This window comes from Pithys albifrons, chromosome 3, assembly GCF_047495875.1.
Source record: "Pithys albifrons albifrons isolate INPA30051 chromosome 3, PitAlb_v1, whole genome shotgun sequence".
In the NCBI taxonomy this organism is placed as follows: Eukaryota; Metazoa; Chordata; class Aves; order Passeriformes; family Thamnophilidae; genus Pithys; species Pithys albifrons.
The window spans coordinates 1035749-1052677 of NC_092460.1; the positions used below are offsets into that span (position 1 = coordinate 1035749).

Here is a 16929-nt window from a genome sequence, read left to right on the forward strand (position 1 = left end):
TGCCACACTGCTCAAGTGAGTGCCACACTCCTCAAGTGAGTGCCACAGCACCTCAAGTGAGTGCCACACTGCTCAAGTGAGTGCCACACTCCTCAAGTGAGTGCCACAGCACCTCAAGTGAGTGCCACACTCCTCAAGTGAGTGCCACACTCCTCAAGTGAGTGCCACACTGCTCAAGTGAGCCCTGAATGGAGGGGACTGTCAAAGGCTCGTGCAGAGCAGCGCTGGGGCCAGTGCAACAATTACAAACATTCAGTATCCTGGTTCTTCTAATGAGGATTCCTTTGAAGATCCCAGAAGGATTTATAGGAAGGAAGAGTCTGACCTTGCCAGTTCCCCAGGGCTCATGGGGGTTTGAAGTAGGTTTTTCTTTCAAAAGTCTGTTTTAGCTTATAAAGCTTTCAAGTAGTAGCAGCTCTCGGGGTGTGTGTTTTTAACTTACCACTTCTGTTACAATGCACTTTCTGTGAGAACAGGGAATGTATCCAACAGAAAGAATAATAAAGGCAGCTCTTGGGAGAGAGAATGGCATAATGATAGAATCAGTTCAGGTCAAAGTGACAACAACGTGACCCTCTGATGGCCTAAGACAGCGTGGGAGGTTTGAGTTCATACTGTAAGTGTTTGCTTTGGCATCTTGCAAACGTGTTGGATTGAGCCCAATCTGCTGGTGAGCTTTTAGATCCACAGGGATGGAGGAACTCTAAACACAGACAATGTAGGGAAAGCAATCCTATTAAACACGTGCTTGCACTGCAGTACAAAGGCAGACAATTCTGACCTCATTTTGAGTAGAAAGACACCTACTCATTCCAGTGAAAGAGACTTTCCCAGTGGAGCCCAGAAAGGATGGGCAGCTTATCAACCCATCACCCTAAACCCACAGAGTGAAGCAAAGCTCATCCTGCACAGTTCCTGTGCACGTGGCATCTCTTTGGAAAGAGCAAAGAAGAAGGAATGGATGATTTGGAAGTTGGGCACATTTTCTTCTCATGTACCAGACAAGTAATGGACTCAACCTCGTGCTCAGAACTCAGAGCCCTGGGGCTCTGGCACAGGGGGAACAAACACTGTGTGTGCTGGGAACTGTGTCCTAAGGGCATAAGAGAACCATTACACTGCCCTAACTCTGCTCTGTGGCCAGCAAACTTAAGCTGTCTGCAAAGAAAAGAAAAATCCTCTAGAATGTAGCACAAAACATGTTTTTAGGACAGTGCAGTGTTGAACTCCCAGTAAAACCCCAGCTCTCCAGACAGGAGTGGAAGTGCAATCCATTGAAATCCCATTCCTGCTCCAGGCAAGGGCAAAGCACCTCCCAGTTCAGCACAACCAGCACTGCTCTCCCTAAAGGTTTACAGTACAGTATGAAATAATGTGGAAAGTTATGGATTCCTTCCAACACTTCTACAGCATTTCCCCCTTGGACACAGGGAGTGCTTCAGGTTCCCTGGTCCTCCAGGACTCTGCTGGAATCATCCACGTGCCCCACAGCCCCTCACCCTGCCAACCCCCCCCAGTGCTGGGATCCAAGGGGCAGGTGCCTTTTCCAGGCAAAACACATCCCTGAGGAATGTTACTGAAATGCAGTGGCCTTTGGCAGGAGCCATGACCGTGGGGAGGGCAAATCTCAGTGGCAAAGGAAATCTGCTCCTCTGAAAGATGTTTCAAAGATGAGCACCTGTATTACCTCCAAACCCTGGGATCTGAGAGGTGGCACTTGCCATTTCTAATGGATTTCCCAAGGCCAGGGACATTCTCTGCACACAAACAAAGCACATCATTTCTCTCTGCCTCGGAGCTGCTCACGCCAGTACCTCTGTCAGCCTCAATAAACTCCTTCTGTTAAGCTGAAGAGAGGATCCCAGAGCCTGTGGTGACAAACACCACTCCTGGCCCCCCTGGGCTGGGCTGAGGGATCAGCTCAACCTGCCAGCCCTGGGCCTTGCAGGGGTGATCAGGGTGGGCATCTTCAGAGAGCAGTCCAGAGTCATTCCTGTGAACCTTCCCCCCTGATCCTTTAGAACAGCATGTGACTGGTTCACAGAGCAGAGCCAGACTGTTTATAGCCTGGAAAATCATCAGGGGTGTGCCAGACAGAGAACTACGAGTTGAGATTTTGAGTCAGGAACTAAGATTGTAACAGTGAAGGATTGGCTGTACCCTTCCAAAGACAAGCAAACATCAACAAAGGGGGTACTGCTGAAGAACATCAATCTCAAGCATGTTTGGCTGCATCTTCCCCCAATCTCCTTGTCTGCTTGCAGATAAAAACCTGTGTCAGGTGAAGCTTGAAAGTATCAGCCAGAGTGGGATCAGAGGATGAGCAGCAGGAAGGCCTCTCACTGCAGAGAGGCTTCAGGAGGAGCTGTGTCTGTGCTCTCAAAGTGGGATGTGGTGAGGCCATGGGGGACAGGAATCCCCCTCTGCAGAGCAGAACGTGAGGATGGAGAGGTGCCCAGAGGACAAGTCCTGGCACAACCCTCACCCCAACCCCACCCCAACACCATCTGCACCAGCCTCACATGGAGCTGCAAAAGGGTTTCCAAATCTATGTGAGATTGTGGCAGGGAAGAAACAAAACCAACTCATATTCCTTAATTGGAACTGATGGTACAGAAAACCTACTAATTCAAACTACCTTTATAAAGTTTCTCTTTGGATGCTGTGGACCAGAAAGATAACAAATACAAGCAAATTATTTTCACCTGCTTAAACCATGTAATTAACAGCACTTTGGTTATCTTACCTGGAAAGCCTGGCTCTGGGAGAGCTGTTAGAGCCACGTGGGAAAACAGTTTGCATGAAACATAATTAAAATCCTGACCTGAGTGATGGACTAAAACACCCCAGAGGAGCTCTGGGGTCTGAGCTGGGAGGCAACAATTCCCCTCTGCCCCTGCTTGTGCTGCTGCCTGTGTCCCAGTGCCCCCTCTGCCTTGTCCCCAGCCCCAGGGCACAGCTGGGGCCTCTGCAGGGGCTCTGCCCTCCCAGCCCTGCATGGCTGTGACACTCTGCAGGACATCTCTCCAGCCTTTATTTCTCCTGCCAGCCTGGGATGTGTTGCTCCTTCTCTCCAGCTACTGAGGACCAACACAACTCCCCTCACCCAAATCCACTCCCAAACAGCACCTTTTGGGGGCCAGTCCCTATTCCAGCAACATCCCAGCTCTTCTCCACGCCAATCCCTGTGTTTTGGCCAAGGCAGATATCCAAGAAAATCACAGAATCACAAAATGTTTTGGCTCAGAATGATCTTTATGCCCATTCCATCCCACCCCAGCCATGGGCAGGGACACCTCCCACCAGCCCAGGCTGCTCCAAGCCCTGTCCAACCTGGCCTGGGACACTCCCAGGGCTGGGGCAGCCACAGCTTCTCTGGGCACCTGTGCCAGGGCCTGCCCACCCTCACAGGAAGAATTCCTTCCCAATATCCCACCTTTTCCTGCCCTCTGGCAGTGGAAGCCATTCCCCTGGTCCTGTCACTCCACACCCTTTGGAACAGTCTCTCTCCATCCTTCCTGTGCCTCCTTCAGGCACTGGAAGGTCACAATTAGGTCTCCCTGAAACCTTCTCTGTTCCAGGCAAACAGTCCCACTTCTCCAGCCTTCCCCTGGTTATACAGTAATCAGACAAGTAATTCTTCCTCCCACCCAGGAGCTCCCCTCCCTTCCTGCCAGCTGGCCTTCTCCAGCTCCTTGGCAGAGTTGCAAGTAACAAACATCCTAACAGGCAAATCAAGAATGTTCATGAGGTGCAACGAGACTAAATTCCCTGGAAAATGTATTCCTGGTGTATGATTCTGCCACACAGTGTCTAACAAAATTACACTTCAAGCTGCACTGTTTAACAGCCCAATTTTGCTGCAATCAACATTTAATTTTTTACCAGAAAGTCTTGATTTCAAATACCCTGGAAATGTTTAACAGCTGATATTAATAAAAGCCCAGATTTAATGCAGGGTTTTTATCCCAGGGACATGATAAGCATCGTGACAAATGCTGTAACTATGGCAACTGCATCTTTTTATTTCCTTGCCCACTGAACAGCAAGAACACACATCTCACTGGATGCAGTGCAAGATCCAGAGGAGGAACTCAGTGAAACCCCAGATCCTGGGAACAGACCACCTTCCTTCCCTATTATGTGTCTCCATGGTGTTCATTAGCATTTACATGTAATTAGCCTCACACCCTTCCTTTTTCCCTCCTCTGTGGCTACAAAACAACCTCCTGCCTTTGTTCCTTGCTGTCAGACCCAGCTCAAAACAAACAGTCTCACCTCAAAGTCCAGACTCCTCTGGTCCCGACCCAAAGGGTGCTCTCCTCTAATGCCCCCACCCACCCCCGGGAATTGCCCACATTTCCTGCCCGGGAGCCAAGGAAGAGAAACAACACCCTGCACTGTTCTGCAGAGAGGCTGAGTGGGAAAGAAGTGCCTGGAAGGGAGAAACACAAGAAAATCCAGTTTCTGATGTGCCACTGCTTGGATTTGCTGCTGCTTCCTGCCCCAACCCCAACCAAGGCCAAAGATCCTCTGTGTGAGAGCAGAGAGAGCTCAGCAGTGACTGTGAGAGCAGCACGGGGAGCCTGGCAGGGTGACATTTGCCCTGCCTGGGACAGAGGGAGTCATTACAAAGAGATGGAAGACAAGAGAGACAAAAGTCTTGTCTTTTCCCCGCTATTACAATTTATAAATTTGAAAAAGGCTCCCTGAGAGGATGTAAGGGCTGAGAAATTAATCAATGGGAGAACTCAGAGCTACAAAGAGTTCATCAAATTAAAAAGCAAGAGGGGAACTGGTCCATGAGGTAGAACCAGATCTGCTCACTCTTCCTCCAAATTTCCCAGGAAAGAAGGATCACATAAGACAAACAGAAAAAATGGAATGCAAGATGAATACTTATACACTAATTAATACTCATTTGTGCCTCACAGACATCTATCTACTACCCAGCTTTTAATATCCAAAGCACTTCTAGCCATGAATAATGTGTTTTATTCACACTTCAAACTCGAAGGTGATACTTTAAGTGCCCCAAGAATTTTAATTTTTAAAAAAGAAACAGTCTGACACTTCCCTGCATATTTACAAGTCTTGTGTCATGTAAGTCATGAAAGGTGTGAGACAGTCTGCAAATAATTAATATGGGAATGTGCAATTATGTGAATGTATGAAAGTGCACCAGCCAAAGGAGTTATTTTTAGATGTAAAAAAGAAAGTAACATGATCCCCCAATGTTCAGACAGGAGGCAATGTTCTGTCCAAGGGCTGGATCCCTCTGCTCTGGAGCCAGCCTGGGAGAGCTGGGGGGTCACCTGGAGAAGGGAAGGCTCCAGGGATACCTGAGAGCCCCTGGCAGGGCCTGAAGGGGCTCCAGGAGAGCTGGAGAGGGACTGGGGACAAGGGATGGAGGGACAGGACACAGGGAATGGCTTCCCACTGCCAGAGGGCAGGGATGGGTGGGATACTGGGAAGGAATTCCTGGCTGGGAGGGTGGGCAGGCCCTGGCACAGATGCCCAGAGAAGCTGTGGCTGCCCCAGCCCTGGGAGTGTCCCAGGCCAGGCTGGACAGGGCTTGGAGCAGCCTGGGCTGGTGGGAGGTGTCCCTGCCATGGCAGGGGTGGCACTGGGTGGGCTTTAGAGTCTGCCCCACCTCTGTAAGTGTCCAAGGCCAGGATGTGTCTCTGGGCAACCCTTCTAAATAAGCATATCACTGTTAGGAGAAATTTATGATGTTTAGTTTTCCAGTCAGCTATTCCAGAATCAAAATAGATGCACTGAAGAGCTGTCAAAGTCAATTTTGACTGCAAATTCTCATTTCTTAGCAGCCTCCACTGAACAGAAAATCCCTCAAGTGAGGTTAAACATGGAGCACTTTCTCAGGATGAAAAGGGCCAGATTTAAAACAAAAATGACGCTCCAAATTCAGCAAATAATTATTCTCCCCTGCACCCCCAAAGGCATGATGAGCTACAGAGCAGCACTCAACTCAGCCCCAAAGCCTTCAAAGAGCTGCCATCCCAGGGATCCCACTGCTCGATGCTGGGGGGAGCTCTGGGCTCCCAGGACTGTGCATGGGAGGACAGGCATGGAAAACCCTCGGGACTTGTAGGTACCTCTATTGACCTCTGCCAACATAAGCCCAGGTGGGAATGTCAGTGTGGCCTGGAAGTCTGGGAAGGAGGGGAGAGCAGACCTGGGGGAGCCCTGCACGGAGAGGCTCTGATGCCCAAGGGACAGGTCCAGGTCTTTCAGATATCACAAGTACTTCAGTCACTGGACTGTCTTTCCCTCCTGGCCCAGATCAGGAGGAAAGTGCTGCAGACCTTTCTGCAGTCCCAGCTGTGGCTCTAGAGCTCTACAGAGGCACTGACTTTCTCTACCCTGTTCACTGATGGACCATTATTTTCCCTGACCCAGTTACCACACAGAGTTTTTCAAGCCTTGTATTTTCATCAGTCTCAACAGCAGAGGAGTCCTGGTTGTCACTCCTAGGAAGCAATTTAAGGCATTACAAACACACCTCTCTGTGCATTGCAAGCAGCAATGGACACAGTTGTGTAGGGGCTCAGCTCTGTGCTCGTACCTACCACAAAGAAGTTGCCACCAAAGCAGGTGTCAATTTACAACCGAGTTGATGTTTTCCTGCTATCCCTGCTTTGTTTCTGATACAGTGAATTGTTTCCTGCTGGTTTTTGTTTTGTATTCCTGGAAGAACAAATCAAAGCAGCAAACAGAGCTCCAGCCACCAGCCCAGCTGGAGCAGGAGGGTTTTGGGGAGGGATGGAGATGGGATGAGCAGGAATGCTTGGGGAGGGATGGAGATGGGATGAGCAGGAATGCTTGGGGAGGGATGGAGATGGGATGAGCAGGAATCCTTTGAGGAGGGATGGAGATGGGATGAGCAGGAATGCTTGGGGAGGGATGGAGATGGGATGAACAAGAATGCTTGAGGAGGGATGGAGATGGGATGAGCAGGAAGGTTTCGGGGAGGATGGAGATGGGATGAGCAGGAATGCTTGGGGAGGGATGGAGATGGGATGAGCAGGAATGCTTTGGGGAGGGATGGAGATGGGATGGGCAGGAATGCTTGAGGAGGGATGGAGATGGGATGAGCAGGAATGCTTGGGGAGGGATGGAGATGGGATGAGCAGGAATGCTTTGGGAGGGATAGAGATGGGATGAGCAGGAAGGTTTCGGAGAGGATGGAGATGAGATGAGCAGGAATGCTTGGGGAGGGATGGAGATGGGATGGGCAGGAATGCTTGGGGAGGGATGGAGATGGGATGGGCAGGAATGCTTTGGGAGGGATAGAGATGGGATGGGCAGGAAGGCTTTGGGAGGGATGGAGGTGGGATGAGCAGGAAGGCTTGGGGAGGGATGGAGATGGGATGAACAGGAATGCTTGAGGAGGGATGGAGATGGGATGAGCAGGAATGCTTGGGGAGGGATGGAGATGGGATGGGCAGGAATGCTTTGGGAGGGATAGAGATGGGATGGGCAGGAAGGCTTGGGGAGGGATGGAGGTGGGATGAGCAGGAAGGCTTTGGGAGGGATAGAGATGGGATGAGCAGGAATGCTTTGGAAGGGATGGAGGTGGGATGAGCAGGAAGGCTTTGGGAGGGATGGAGAACAGAGCCCAGTGCTGAGGAGCTCTGGCAGGGCCAGTGCAAGCCCAAACCATCCCTGACTGTAGCAGTTTTGTAGCTTTTATGAACCAAACTTTAAAATCTCCTTAAAGATTCTGAACAGCCAATTGCTTTTTATAGGACTTGGATGACAACATTATTTGTGTGCCTTTGCAGACAGCAATGACTTATATTATTTCCACTATTACATAGTTTTAGAAATCTGTGTGAGTTCCTAATTATTTTAATTTCAAATGCTTGTGCTTTTCTTTTTTTAGTTTTATTTAAAAAAGTGATTTCTCCAGAGATTTAAGGCATCTTCTCTCTCTCTTTCCTTCCCATCCCCTCCCTTCAGCAATTTCACCTTCACACTGCTGCCCTTTCTACTTTCCCATTTCATTTGCAATAATACTTTGAGTGGCCCCTTCTCCTCCTCGACTGCTTTGTTCCATTTCCCTCCAGACCAGCCATCATCACCCTTCCTGACTCTGGCACTGGGATGCTCCAGGTCATCCTGATGTTCATGAAGAGCTTCACACCTTAAATCAGCCTTTCTGCCTGAGCTGGGAGTCAACATAATGGCCCTGATTCAAATACAATAAAACCAATTTGAACACTCCACAAGGACTGAACTGAAACTGGAGCTGGGGCAATTTACACCACCAGAGATATTAGGAGGTTTTTTTTCCTGTGACTCAGAGACTCAATTCAAGCAACATTCCTACCTTTGCTGAGATAAGTTCTCACCTATGAGGGACCAGTGAAACATTCGGTGAGGGCCGAATATGGTGATTTCTTCAAGCCCTCACCACAGTAACCAGGTCAGCCCCTTCCATACCCGGGTTAAACCCAGAGGAGTGGGCAAAGCCCTCTGAGCATACACAGAATTGTGACAAACATCTATTAATGCTTGTTAGCAATTTCTCCCCAATATCAAAGGCTTTCTTGTACCTCTGATTGCCTTAAAAGAAACAGAATTCCTGGTTGACACAGTCACAAACACCAAGTGAGCTCACACATCACCACAGGGGCAGCCACAACCCCCGGGAAAAGCCGGCCCTCAAAAATTGTTCACTCGTGGTTCCACAGGAGGGAGTGGCCACTGGGCTCTGCCACGGGGAAAAGAACCTTTTGCAAACTTTTTTTGAGCCATTTATAATTTTAGAGTAAAGAGGGTTGCTCAGCTCACATGTTGGCAAATGTTATTTTTGTGCTGCCAAGCAACTCTGTGGGTAGAGATGCTGGAAGTGACTCAGAAAACACTTTAGTGGCCAGAATTAACTTTCCATCATTTGTTTGTTCCTTTTTTAAGTGGTTATAGAATATCTCCATCTTCAAGGGCTTTACTGGGATCCACCTGCAGTGGTGGGAAGGGGGAGCCCCCCAGGTGCTGCTGCTCAAGGATCCCAGTGCTGGCATTGCCATGGGTCTCCCTTTTCCAGGAAAACCTTCCCGTGGCAGTTTTGGTAATGGATTTGTGAACAATTTTTAAGTTAAATACTTGTTTTAAAATAGCTGCTCTAATGAACATTCTTTACATAATTATGTATATAATAGGAAGAATCATAATCATCATCATCACCATCATCATTTGAGAATAAAATAATAAGAAGCTCAGTTTTCCTTACCTTTTTGGAAAGCAGGCAAAAGCTATACAGTAGGTGGAAGAGTGTACCAAGTAACAGATTTTTGAACACTCTTTCTTACTGGTGGTATGGAGTCTAAGGGAAAGTAAATACATTGGTATGTAGGATCGCTCTGAGCACAGTGAACTCCTCCCATCTGCCCTGCCCTGAGCCCGGGGTGACACTAATCCTGCCTCGGGGCTCAGCTTAGAGCAGTGCAAAGCTGAGGCACCAGCACAGCAAATGAGCTCTGGGGTAGCAACAAATGGACCAGTCACAGAGTTCAGGTACCTCTGAACGTGGGAGCAGCTGCTTCACACAACACCAGGGCTGGCTGATTATTTATCTTTCTCTGCCCTGAACCAACTCTGGGACATTTTGGCTTTAGTTTCAGGCCCCCAGTCCCTCCTCACCAATGCAGCCACTCCCAGGTTCCTCAGCAGCAGCAACAACCACGTTAGTGTTTTCCTCAGAGGGATGGAAGAGGCAAAGTGACATCAGTGATGTTCAGGATAAAGGAGATGAACACACAGACACAGCACGGGGGCACTTGCAGTGCCTGTCCAAGACAGGAGATGCTCGTGGTCCACAGACACCACCCACAGATCAACGATGGAACCCACAAAATCAGTGAGCACTCTGGAGGATGGAGAAAAGGGAGGACAGACACAAAGTGCCCTCCCTGCTGTTGGGATGGAGAGGGGCTGACAGCACCTGGGAAGGGGTCACTGTGACACAGAACATGCAAACAGTGACACAGAACATGCAAACAGAGCCTGCTTGTCTGGGGACAAGGGGCAGTGGCTGCACTTCCCCACCACAGACTCAAGTAAGTTCTACTTAATGCTCAAAGAGGGGAAATGTAGCTTAGAATTCTGTCCTGGGAGGGTGGGCAGGCCCTGGCACAGGTGCCCAGAGAAGCTCTGGCTGCCCCAGCCCTGGGAGTGTCCCAGGCCAGGTTGGACAGGGCTTGGAGCAGCCTGGGCTGGTGGGAGGTGTCCCTGCCCATGGCAGGGGTGGCACTGGGTGGGCTTTGAGGTCCCTCCAACCCAACCCATTCTGTGGTTCTGTGAGAGCAGACACTGCTGGTCCTGCCCACGAGAGGCACAACCTCCTCATTGCCAGGGACTCTGGTACTGATTTCCCTGTCACTCTGGTGGGTGAAGCTGTGAATGAAAACCAGCTGCTTGGGAAAAGGAGGAATTACATGTAAATCTCAATATAAGCTAAGTGTGGGCTGGAGGCTCAGATGTTTCTCTCACTTTCTGACACTGCTCCTGCAGCAGAAGCACGAGCAGAAAGCCCAGCAGAGCCCCTCTGTCTGCCCCACCTCACACCTGAGAAGTGTCTTCTCAAACAGGGTGAAATCCAAAGACACACAAGAGCAGAATGAACTCTTTACATGGACAAAGCTGCTGTGCACCAAATTGTGCTCACCCAAAGCCACAGCAAACATGCCTTAGAAGGGAAAAGCTGTGGAAGGAGTGAAAGCACCAACATGCCAGATGGCAAACAGGAAGGATTAAGAGAGTTTTCCTAAGGAGACTGAAAAGCTTGGCCTTAATATATCACATTGAGCAGGAAAGCCCTCCCACAGCATGGCTGAGGAGCTCTGCTTGTGAAACTTCTGATTGCCCCCAGATCCTGAGGAAACCTGTAACACAGGAGTCCCTATTGCCCAGTAAGTGGGGCACAGGTCTCTGCATTCCAAGTGATTCCCCTCCCACATTAGTCAGGGTCTCTCTTACACTCACACTGGAGCCCCAGTGTGTGAGCCCAGCTCTCCCACGTGCTCTGGATGTTGTTTGCTGAGCCTGAATTCCTGAAGGTGCCCCCAGAGTTGTGTGCAGAGGTTGCACAAGGTGCTCAGCCCACCTGCTCCTGGGAAGCCTCCCAGGAAATTCATAGGCCTTCCAGCTTTCCATGCACACCCTCAGTTCATTATCACAGAGTCACAGAATGCTTTGGGTTGGAAGGACCTTCAAGATCATCCAGTTTCACACCCCTGCCATGGGCAGGGACACCTTCCAGCAGCCCAGGTTGCTCCAAGGGAATCCAGCCTGGCCTTGGACACTTCCAGGGATGGGCAGCCACAGCTTCTCTGTGCTTTTATGTGTCTGCTACATCATGGAGATTATATCAAGGCTCTATTTCTATAAAACCATCCATATCTGCTTTTGGTTTGACTCTGGCATGTGAGTAGGACAAGCCATAAATCTGGGCTCAGTCACCAAAGTGCCCAAGGTCTGGAGGTACATGAACCCCGTGCTGGTGGCTCCGTGCTGTTGGTTCTTAGGAGATGTTCAAGATTTGGGGCTCTCCAATAGAAACAGCAGCTCCAGCCTCCAGCACCTGAGCAAGCAACAGCAGCAGCACCAGGAAACAGAATAGAAAATCAAACTGGAAACCCAACTGTACTTTGACACTTCTGACAACAGCCCTGGCAGCAGAGCCAGGTCAGCACCCGAGTCCACTCTGCGCAGCGTTGATGAGTCTCCAACTCATCCTTTAATCCCCTCCAATTAGTGTACCTTCCTCCTGCCCTCATGAGTTCCAGAGGAGCCTGGCAGGGAACCAAGAACCAGAACTTCCCCCCTGGAGCTTCTCCTAGGGCAGGTCCAAGCCAGGAGGGACCAGGAGCCACTTCCCATCATGGGCCATCCCTGGGCAGCAAAGCCAATTGGACAAAGAAATACTGGAAAGACATTCTTTGTTTTGTTTTGAAAGAAGACACTTGAGATTAAAAAAAAATCAAATAAATGCTCCTTCCATTGATGTATCTGGGGCAATTTTCCTATTTTCCAATTGGTCAAACTCTGAAAATTTCCCTCTTCACTGTATAGAATATTTTTTTGAAGTTAAAGTGCTATGAAGACATCAAAGCCATTTTTATGTCTGGTCACCACACTCAAGGGCTGTTGGGGAGTTTTGCTTGGGTGACAGTGCCTTTTTTTTTACTCATTTATACAATTTTCAATTTTCCCACCTAAAAATAGAACTTTAAACATTTTTTTAAAACAAAATATTCATATTTCAAAAAAGAAACTCAGTTCAGGTGTTCAATGAGTTACTTTTCCAGACATTCATGAATGGTGCCTGATCAGGGGGGTTGATCAACAACCCACTGAGCACTACAGGAAACTCCCAGTGACTGCAGTGGGTACACTGGGACTAATGTGCCCAAATACTTCAAGTACAGTAGTTGTTTAATTTGATTTTCTAATAATAGTTTTAATGAACACACAAACCCAGGGAGTGAACTGGGAGAGGCAGGTGCAGCTGATAAAATGAACGGGTGGAGCTCTAGAGAAACAATTAAAAAGTGTAAAAGAAAATATATTTTCCAAACCATAAGAAAATGCAAAATCCCCCTAGCTGGGAAAACCATAGGAATTAATATATTGCACATTTCCTGGCTGGAGATGTTAATGAATGAATGAATTTATGTGCTTTAAAGTCCCACACAGTGAAGGCTCAGGGCAGAAGAGGCATATCTGGGCAAGGCAGGGCCTCTGCCCCTTCTTCTACCTCTTAAAAACATATCCCAGTCTATGGCCCTAGAGGAAAAATGTGGTTTAGCAGAAGCAGGGGGTTAAGTGGGCAGTATTTCTTTCCAATAAACATCATTCCTTCTCAGGGAAAAATCTGGCTGTCCTTTGGTGGGAGGGGGAAATAGTCCCAGACTGTGAAACCAGCAATAAGATGCAGCACAGGAGAGTGGGATGGGGAGGGGACACCTGGGGTGGGACATCCCTGGGCTGGGGAGGGGACACCTGGGGTGGGATATCCCTGGGCTGGGGCTCCCACAGGGCTCTGCCTCTCCCTCTGCACTGAACTGCAGCATCACAACTTGGGGAGTTTTCTTGTGCTTCAAGTTTTGAGAGGAAATTTTTATATTTTGAGTTTTCTGGGGGAGAAAGTAATTCCAACTCATTTGACCAAATCAGCAATTAGTGAAGTGCAGCAGCAACACACATTCCCCTGCCCTGCCCTGCCCCAGCTGACTTGCAATTCTCTTTTGCTTCCTTCCCTTCCTGAAATTTGCCTTGCCAGGGGACTCTGCCCGTCCCTGGGTAACACCAGTGCAGGAATTCCATTGATTTCCTCCTGCACTGAGAGCTGGAAGAGCCTTAATGGGCTCCTTAATTTACGAGCATCGTTTTCCTCCCTGACTCCTGTCAGAGCCCAGTTCAGAGAGTTCAGCTTCCAAAGGCACGTTTAGTTTCCCCAGAATATATTCTGGATACCTTCATGATGAGGCATCAGAGGAAACTCCTCCCGGGGTGAACAAGGGGAGGAAAAGTGCTGTATCAGTGCCTTGGTGCCTGTTCCCTGCTCTGCCAGCTCCCAGGCAGCTCCTCCAGCAGCAGCCCCAGGCGAGGAGTGGCAGGGGCTGCCCGAGCCAGCGGGTCACGGGCAGGGAAAGGGCAGCTCTGCACATCCAGATCTGCTCTGCACAAATCTGCAGCCGTGCCCAAACCTTGCCAATGTGCTGCAGAGCTGTCTCCTTCCTCAGCCCCTTCCAGATTCAAATGCAAATCAAATGTGATGGCCTCAGTCTGTAATTCTGTGCTGAGAGTTCCCTGCGAGGCACATCAGGGAAACTGGAAGCGTCTTTGCCATCTATTTTCCTTTTAAATCGCTGGCAAGATTTGCATTAGGGACAGATAAAATCCCTAAACAGGAATCTTCAGGATTGTGAGATTTTGGCAAAGGAACTTTGGAAGAAACCAAATGGTATCTGAGGTTAGCAGAGCTATCAGTGAGTTTGGTCCTTGTCCCTCCATCCATCCTGGAACCTGTCCCTGCCAGGGTGGGTTGGACACAGGCTGAGGGCTTTGGTACCCAAGGATGCTGCTGATCTTACAGAGGAGGGAAAGGAGGAGGTGTAGGAGCTACCAAACATGTTCTGAAGCGCTGCTGCCAACTGGCACAACTCACAGATTTGGGGAGGAAATAAAGAATCAAAAGAAAGATGAGACTCCCAAACTCTGTAATGGAGAAGACCAGGTGTATGAAGGCCCTGCCCCCGGTGCCTGCCAGGGCTCCCCCGCCATGCAGCCCCCAGAGGTGCCATACTCACTGTTGGGGTCCACGTTCTCGCACAGCTCGGTCTTGGCCTCGCCGTTGGGGCGGTCGCTGGGCTTGTGCGAGAGCCGCGAGGACATGGTGGCCGCCGTCACCACGGCCTTGAAGCTGCGCTTCCGCTTCTGCACGTTGAGCTCGGGGTGGAAGATGATGATGTACACCTTGGGCATGTACAGCATCCCCAGCGCCACCGAAGCACTTAGGTTCATGGAAATGGTGAGTGTGGTGGTTTGTATGTAGAGCTGGGGGACACAACACATGAGAGACTATTACACATTACGTGACTGGCAAGAGGCTGTAGCATTTCAAACATCAGAGAACCATCTCAGAGCAGTTTCAGTGAGTTTGCAAGAGGTGTGAGCTGAGAGCTTTGGACTGCAAACACCGTGAGGTGCAGCACAAACCACCTGCCTGAGCCATCCACAGCCTTTTGAGGCTCAATCCTGGACACTTCCATTGTCCTTATCCACACAATTCCCACCGTATGTTACGGTACAGCTTCGGTCTGTTTAATTAAAGAATGAAGATCAGACTTGGATTGAAATAATTCTGACATAAATTAAAACAGGTCAACTGTGAGTTAGAGAAGGGGAACTGTAATAACAGGTTAGTTAAAGCTTTCCTGCCTCTAAAACAGTTGAGGAAGGTGGGATTTTCTCAGTTTCTGTGTACTTTCTCTACAATTCATTGCAATAACTTTGCAGGGAGAACACAATGGTTTCTGTGCTCATGACATTCAGCTATGCTCATTATTAGGAAAAAATAGTATATTTTCAAATCAGAGAGCAGGTACTGCCATGAGATGAGTTTTCAAAGAAACCACAGGGGTTCAAAAATGTACTGTGCACATACATAGGGGTAAAAAACCCTTTTCCCCTCTTTTTTTTTAAAAAAAGCATCTTTTCAGAGGACACACAGAATAGACAAACTAGAACAATCCTCATGACTTGAGAGGATTCAGCACAATTAAAAGGCAGAGACAGCACAATACAGGTGGGAGGGAGCTGAAGGGGCAGCAGTGTCCCTGTGGATCCTTTTCAGAAATGAAGTATACAGGAAATCCACAGAGATGGGAAAATCATCACACACTGAGGGTGGTTTCTTCAGAACATTATTTCCTCTCCCCCCCTATTCACTGCTAATCATTCTGAATTTCTGATGGAAAAGCTCCCTGAATAAATACAATGGCAGTGGAAAACGCTGACTCTGCCCAGGTATTTCCAAATTCCTGTATTTAATAAAATACAAGAGTCTCCAGACCTGCATCTCCAGCACAGCTGCTGCTACAGCAATCAAGGCCTCCACTGGAAGCACTGAAATGCCTCCCAGAAACACAGGAATGGCCGTGCATGGATGTGCCTCTGTACAGACACAGACAGGCAGAACTTAAACAGCTTTCTGGAGTGTTTTTGCTCATTATCAGGTGGAGATGACACAGATGTCACCAGCAAAGTTGCCACAGTCAGGACTGTGGGACACAGCCCACCTTGGCCAGGGCAAGGGCACCCTGGGCCACTCCAGCACCTCCTGCTGGGTCCAAGGGATCCCCTGGTAGAGCCCTGCCCGAGGAGAAGCCTTTCCCCCCAGAGCGCTGCTGACAGGACTCCCTGTCCCTGTCACCTAAAGCCACCTCTGATGGAGCTGGCAGAGCCTCCACACCAACCTCTGGCAAACCTCCCCAAAACTTCAGTCTGCCCCTGGGTGAGGCTGCTGACTGTGCTCTGCAGGTGGCACAGAGAGGTGCCCCCACACCTCCCTGACCTGCTGGTGGGTGTTTAAATAGAGGGGATTCTGCACCAGGCTGGGCACCTGCCAGCATGGCCAGACCCTCCAGTGAGGAATGGTCTTAGTGCTGACTCACCCTGGGCATGGTTTGACCCATCATTTGCTCCTCAATCCTGGGCTGCTGCAGCAGCTGCCACCGGCAGAGCCCCAGGGAAGGTTTTATCCAGCACACACGGGTAATAAATCTTATTTGCTCCTGCTATAAGGGGTCAAAGGTGATTATTTAATCAAAGGGGCTTTTGCAGCACCAGCCAGAGAAGTTCCCACCTTGGAAATGCTGATGGGAGATAAAAGGAAAGGGAGAAAGGAGCGTTTGTAGAACAAGGAGGGCTGAGTGACACACAATGCTGCTCATGACAAACGGAGCTGTGCAAAGATAAGGGAACTAACAGATATGCTTATTATGCAGAGTCTCAGTTTTATGTGTTTTATCTCTGCTTTGTGGTTTTACCAGCCAGACATAAAAATGCAGTTTACGTGAAACTATTTCATTTCTTCTTTCACTTCTTCTGATAAACTCTGGGAAAGCATTTTAGATGAATGCAAATGGGTGCCTTAAAGTACAAAGGATCAGATTTCCCCGACAATGGGACTCTAATAACTCACTCGTGCCTTTTGCAGCTGGCTGCTGAACGTGGCAGCTTCCAGACCTGAGATTAAATTAAGAAATTAAGATGTAGATTTAATGGGAGATGCTTGAATTTGACACGAATGAGAATTGGGATTGAGTTTATCCAACCTGTGGGAGGGAAAGTTTGTGGTGACCTAATTGGACCCTGCAGTGCCTGAAGGGGGCTCACAAG

The 16929-nt window shown here is 49.1% G+C and overlaps 1 protein-coding gene across 4 annotated transcripts in view; it reads right to left on the reverse strand.

Moving 5' to 3' along the window:
• GRM7 (glutamate metabotropic receptor 7) overlaps nt 1–16929 on the reverse strand; it is a 247074-nt gene that overhangs the window by 8348 nt on the left and 221797 nt on the right. For 2 of the 4 annotated variants that reach the window (XM_071550186.1, XM_071550183.1), the window contains 2 exons: nt 14337–14583; nt 9257–9349 (listed from right to left, as the gene is read on the reverse strand). The exons of 1 other annotated variant lie outside the window; for it this stretch is intronic. In XM_071550186.1, the coding sequence (XP_071406287.1) occupies nt 9279–9349; nt 14337–14583 (318 nt within the window). In that variant the 3' untranslated portion in view covers nt 9257–9278. The remainder of the gene's footprint in view (nt 1–9256; nt 9350–14336; nt 14584–16929) is intronic. One more of the 4 variants, XM_071550184.1, reaches the window with a different exon arrangement.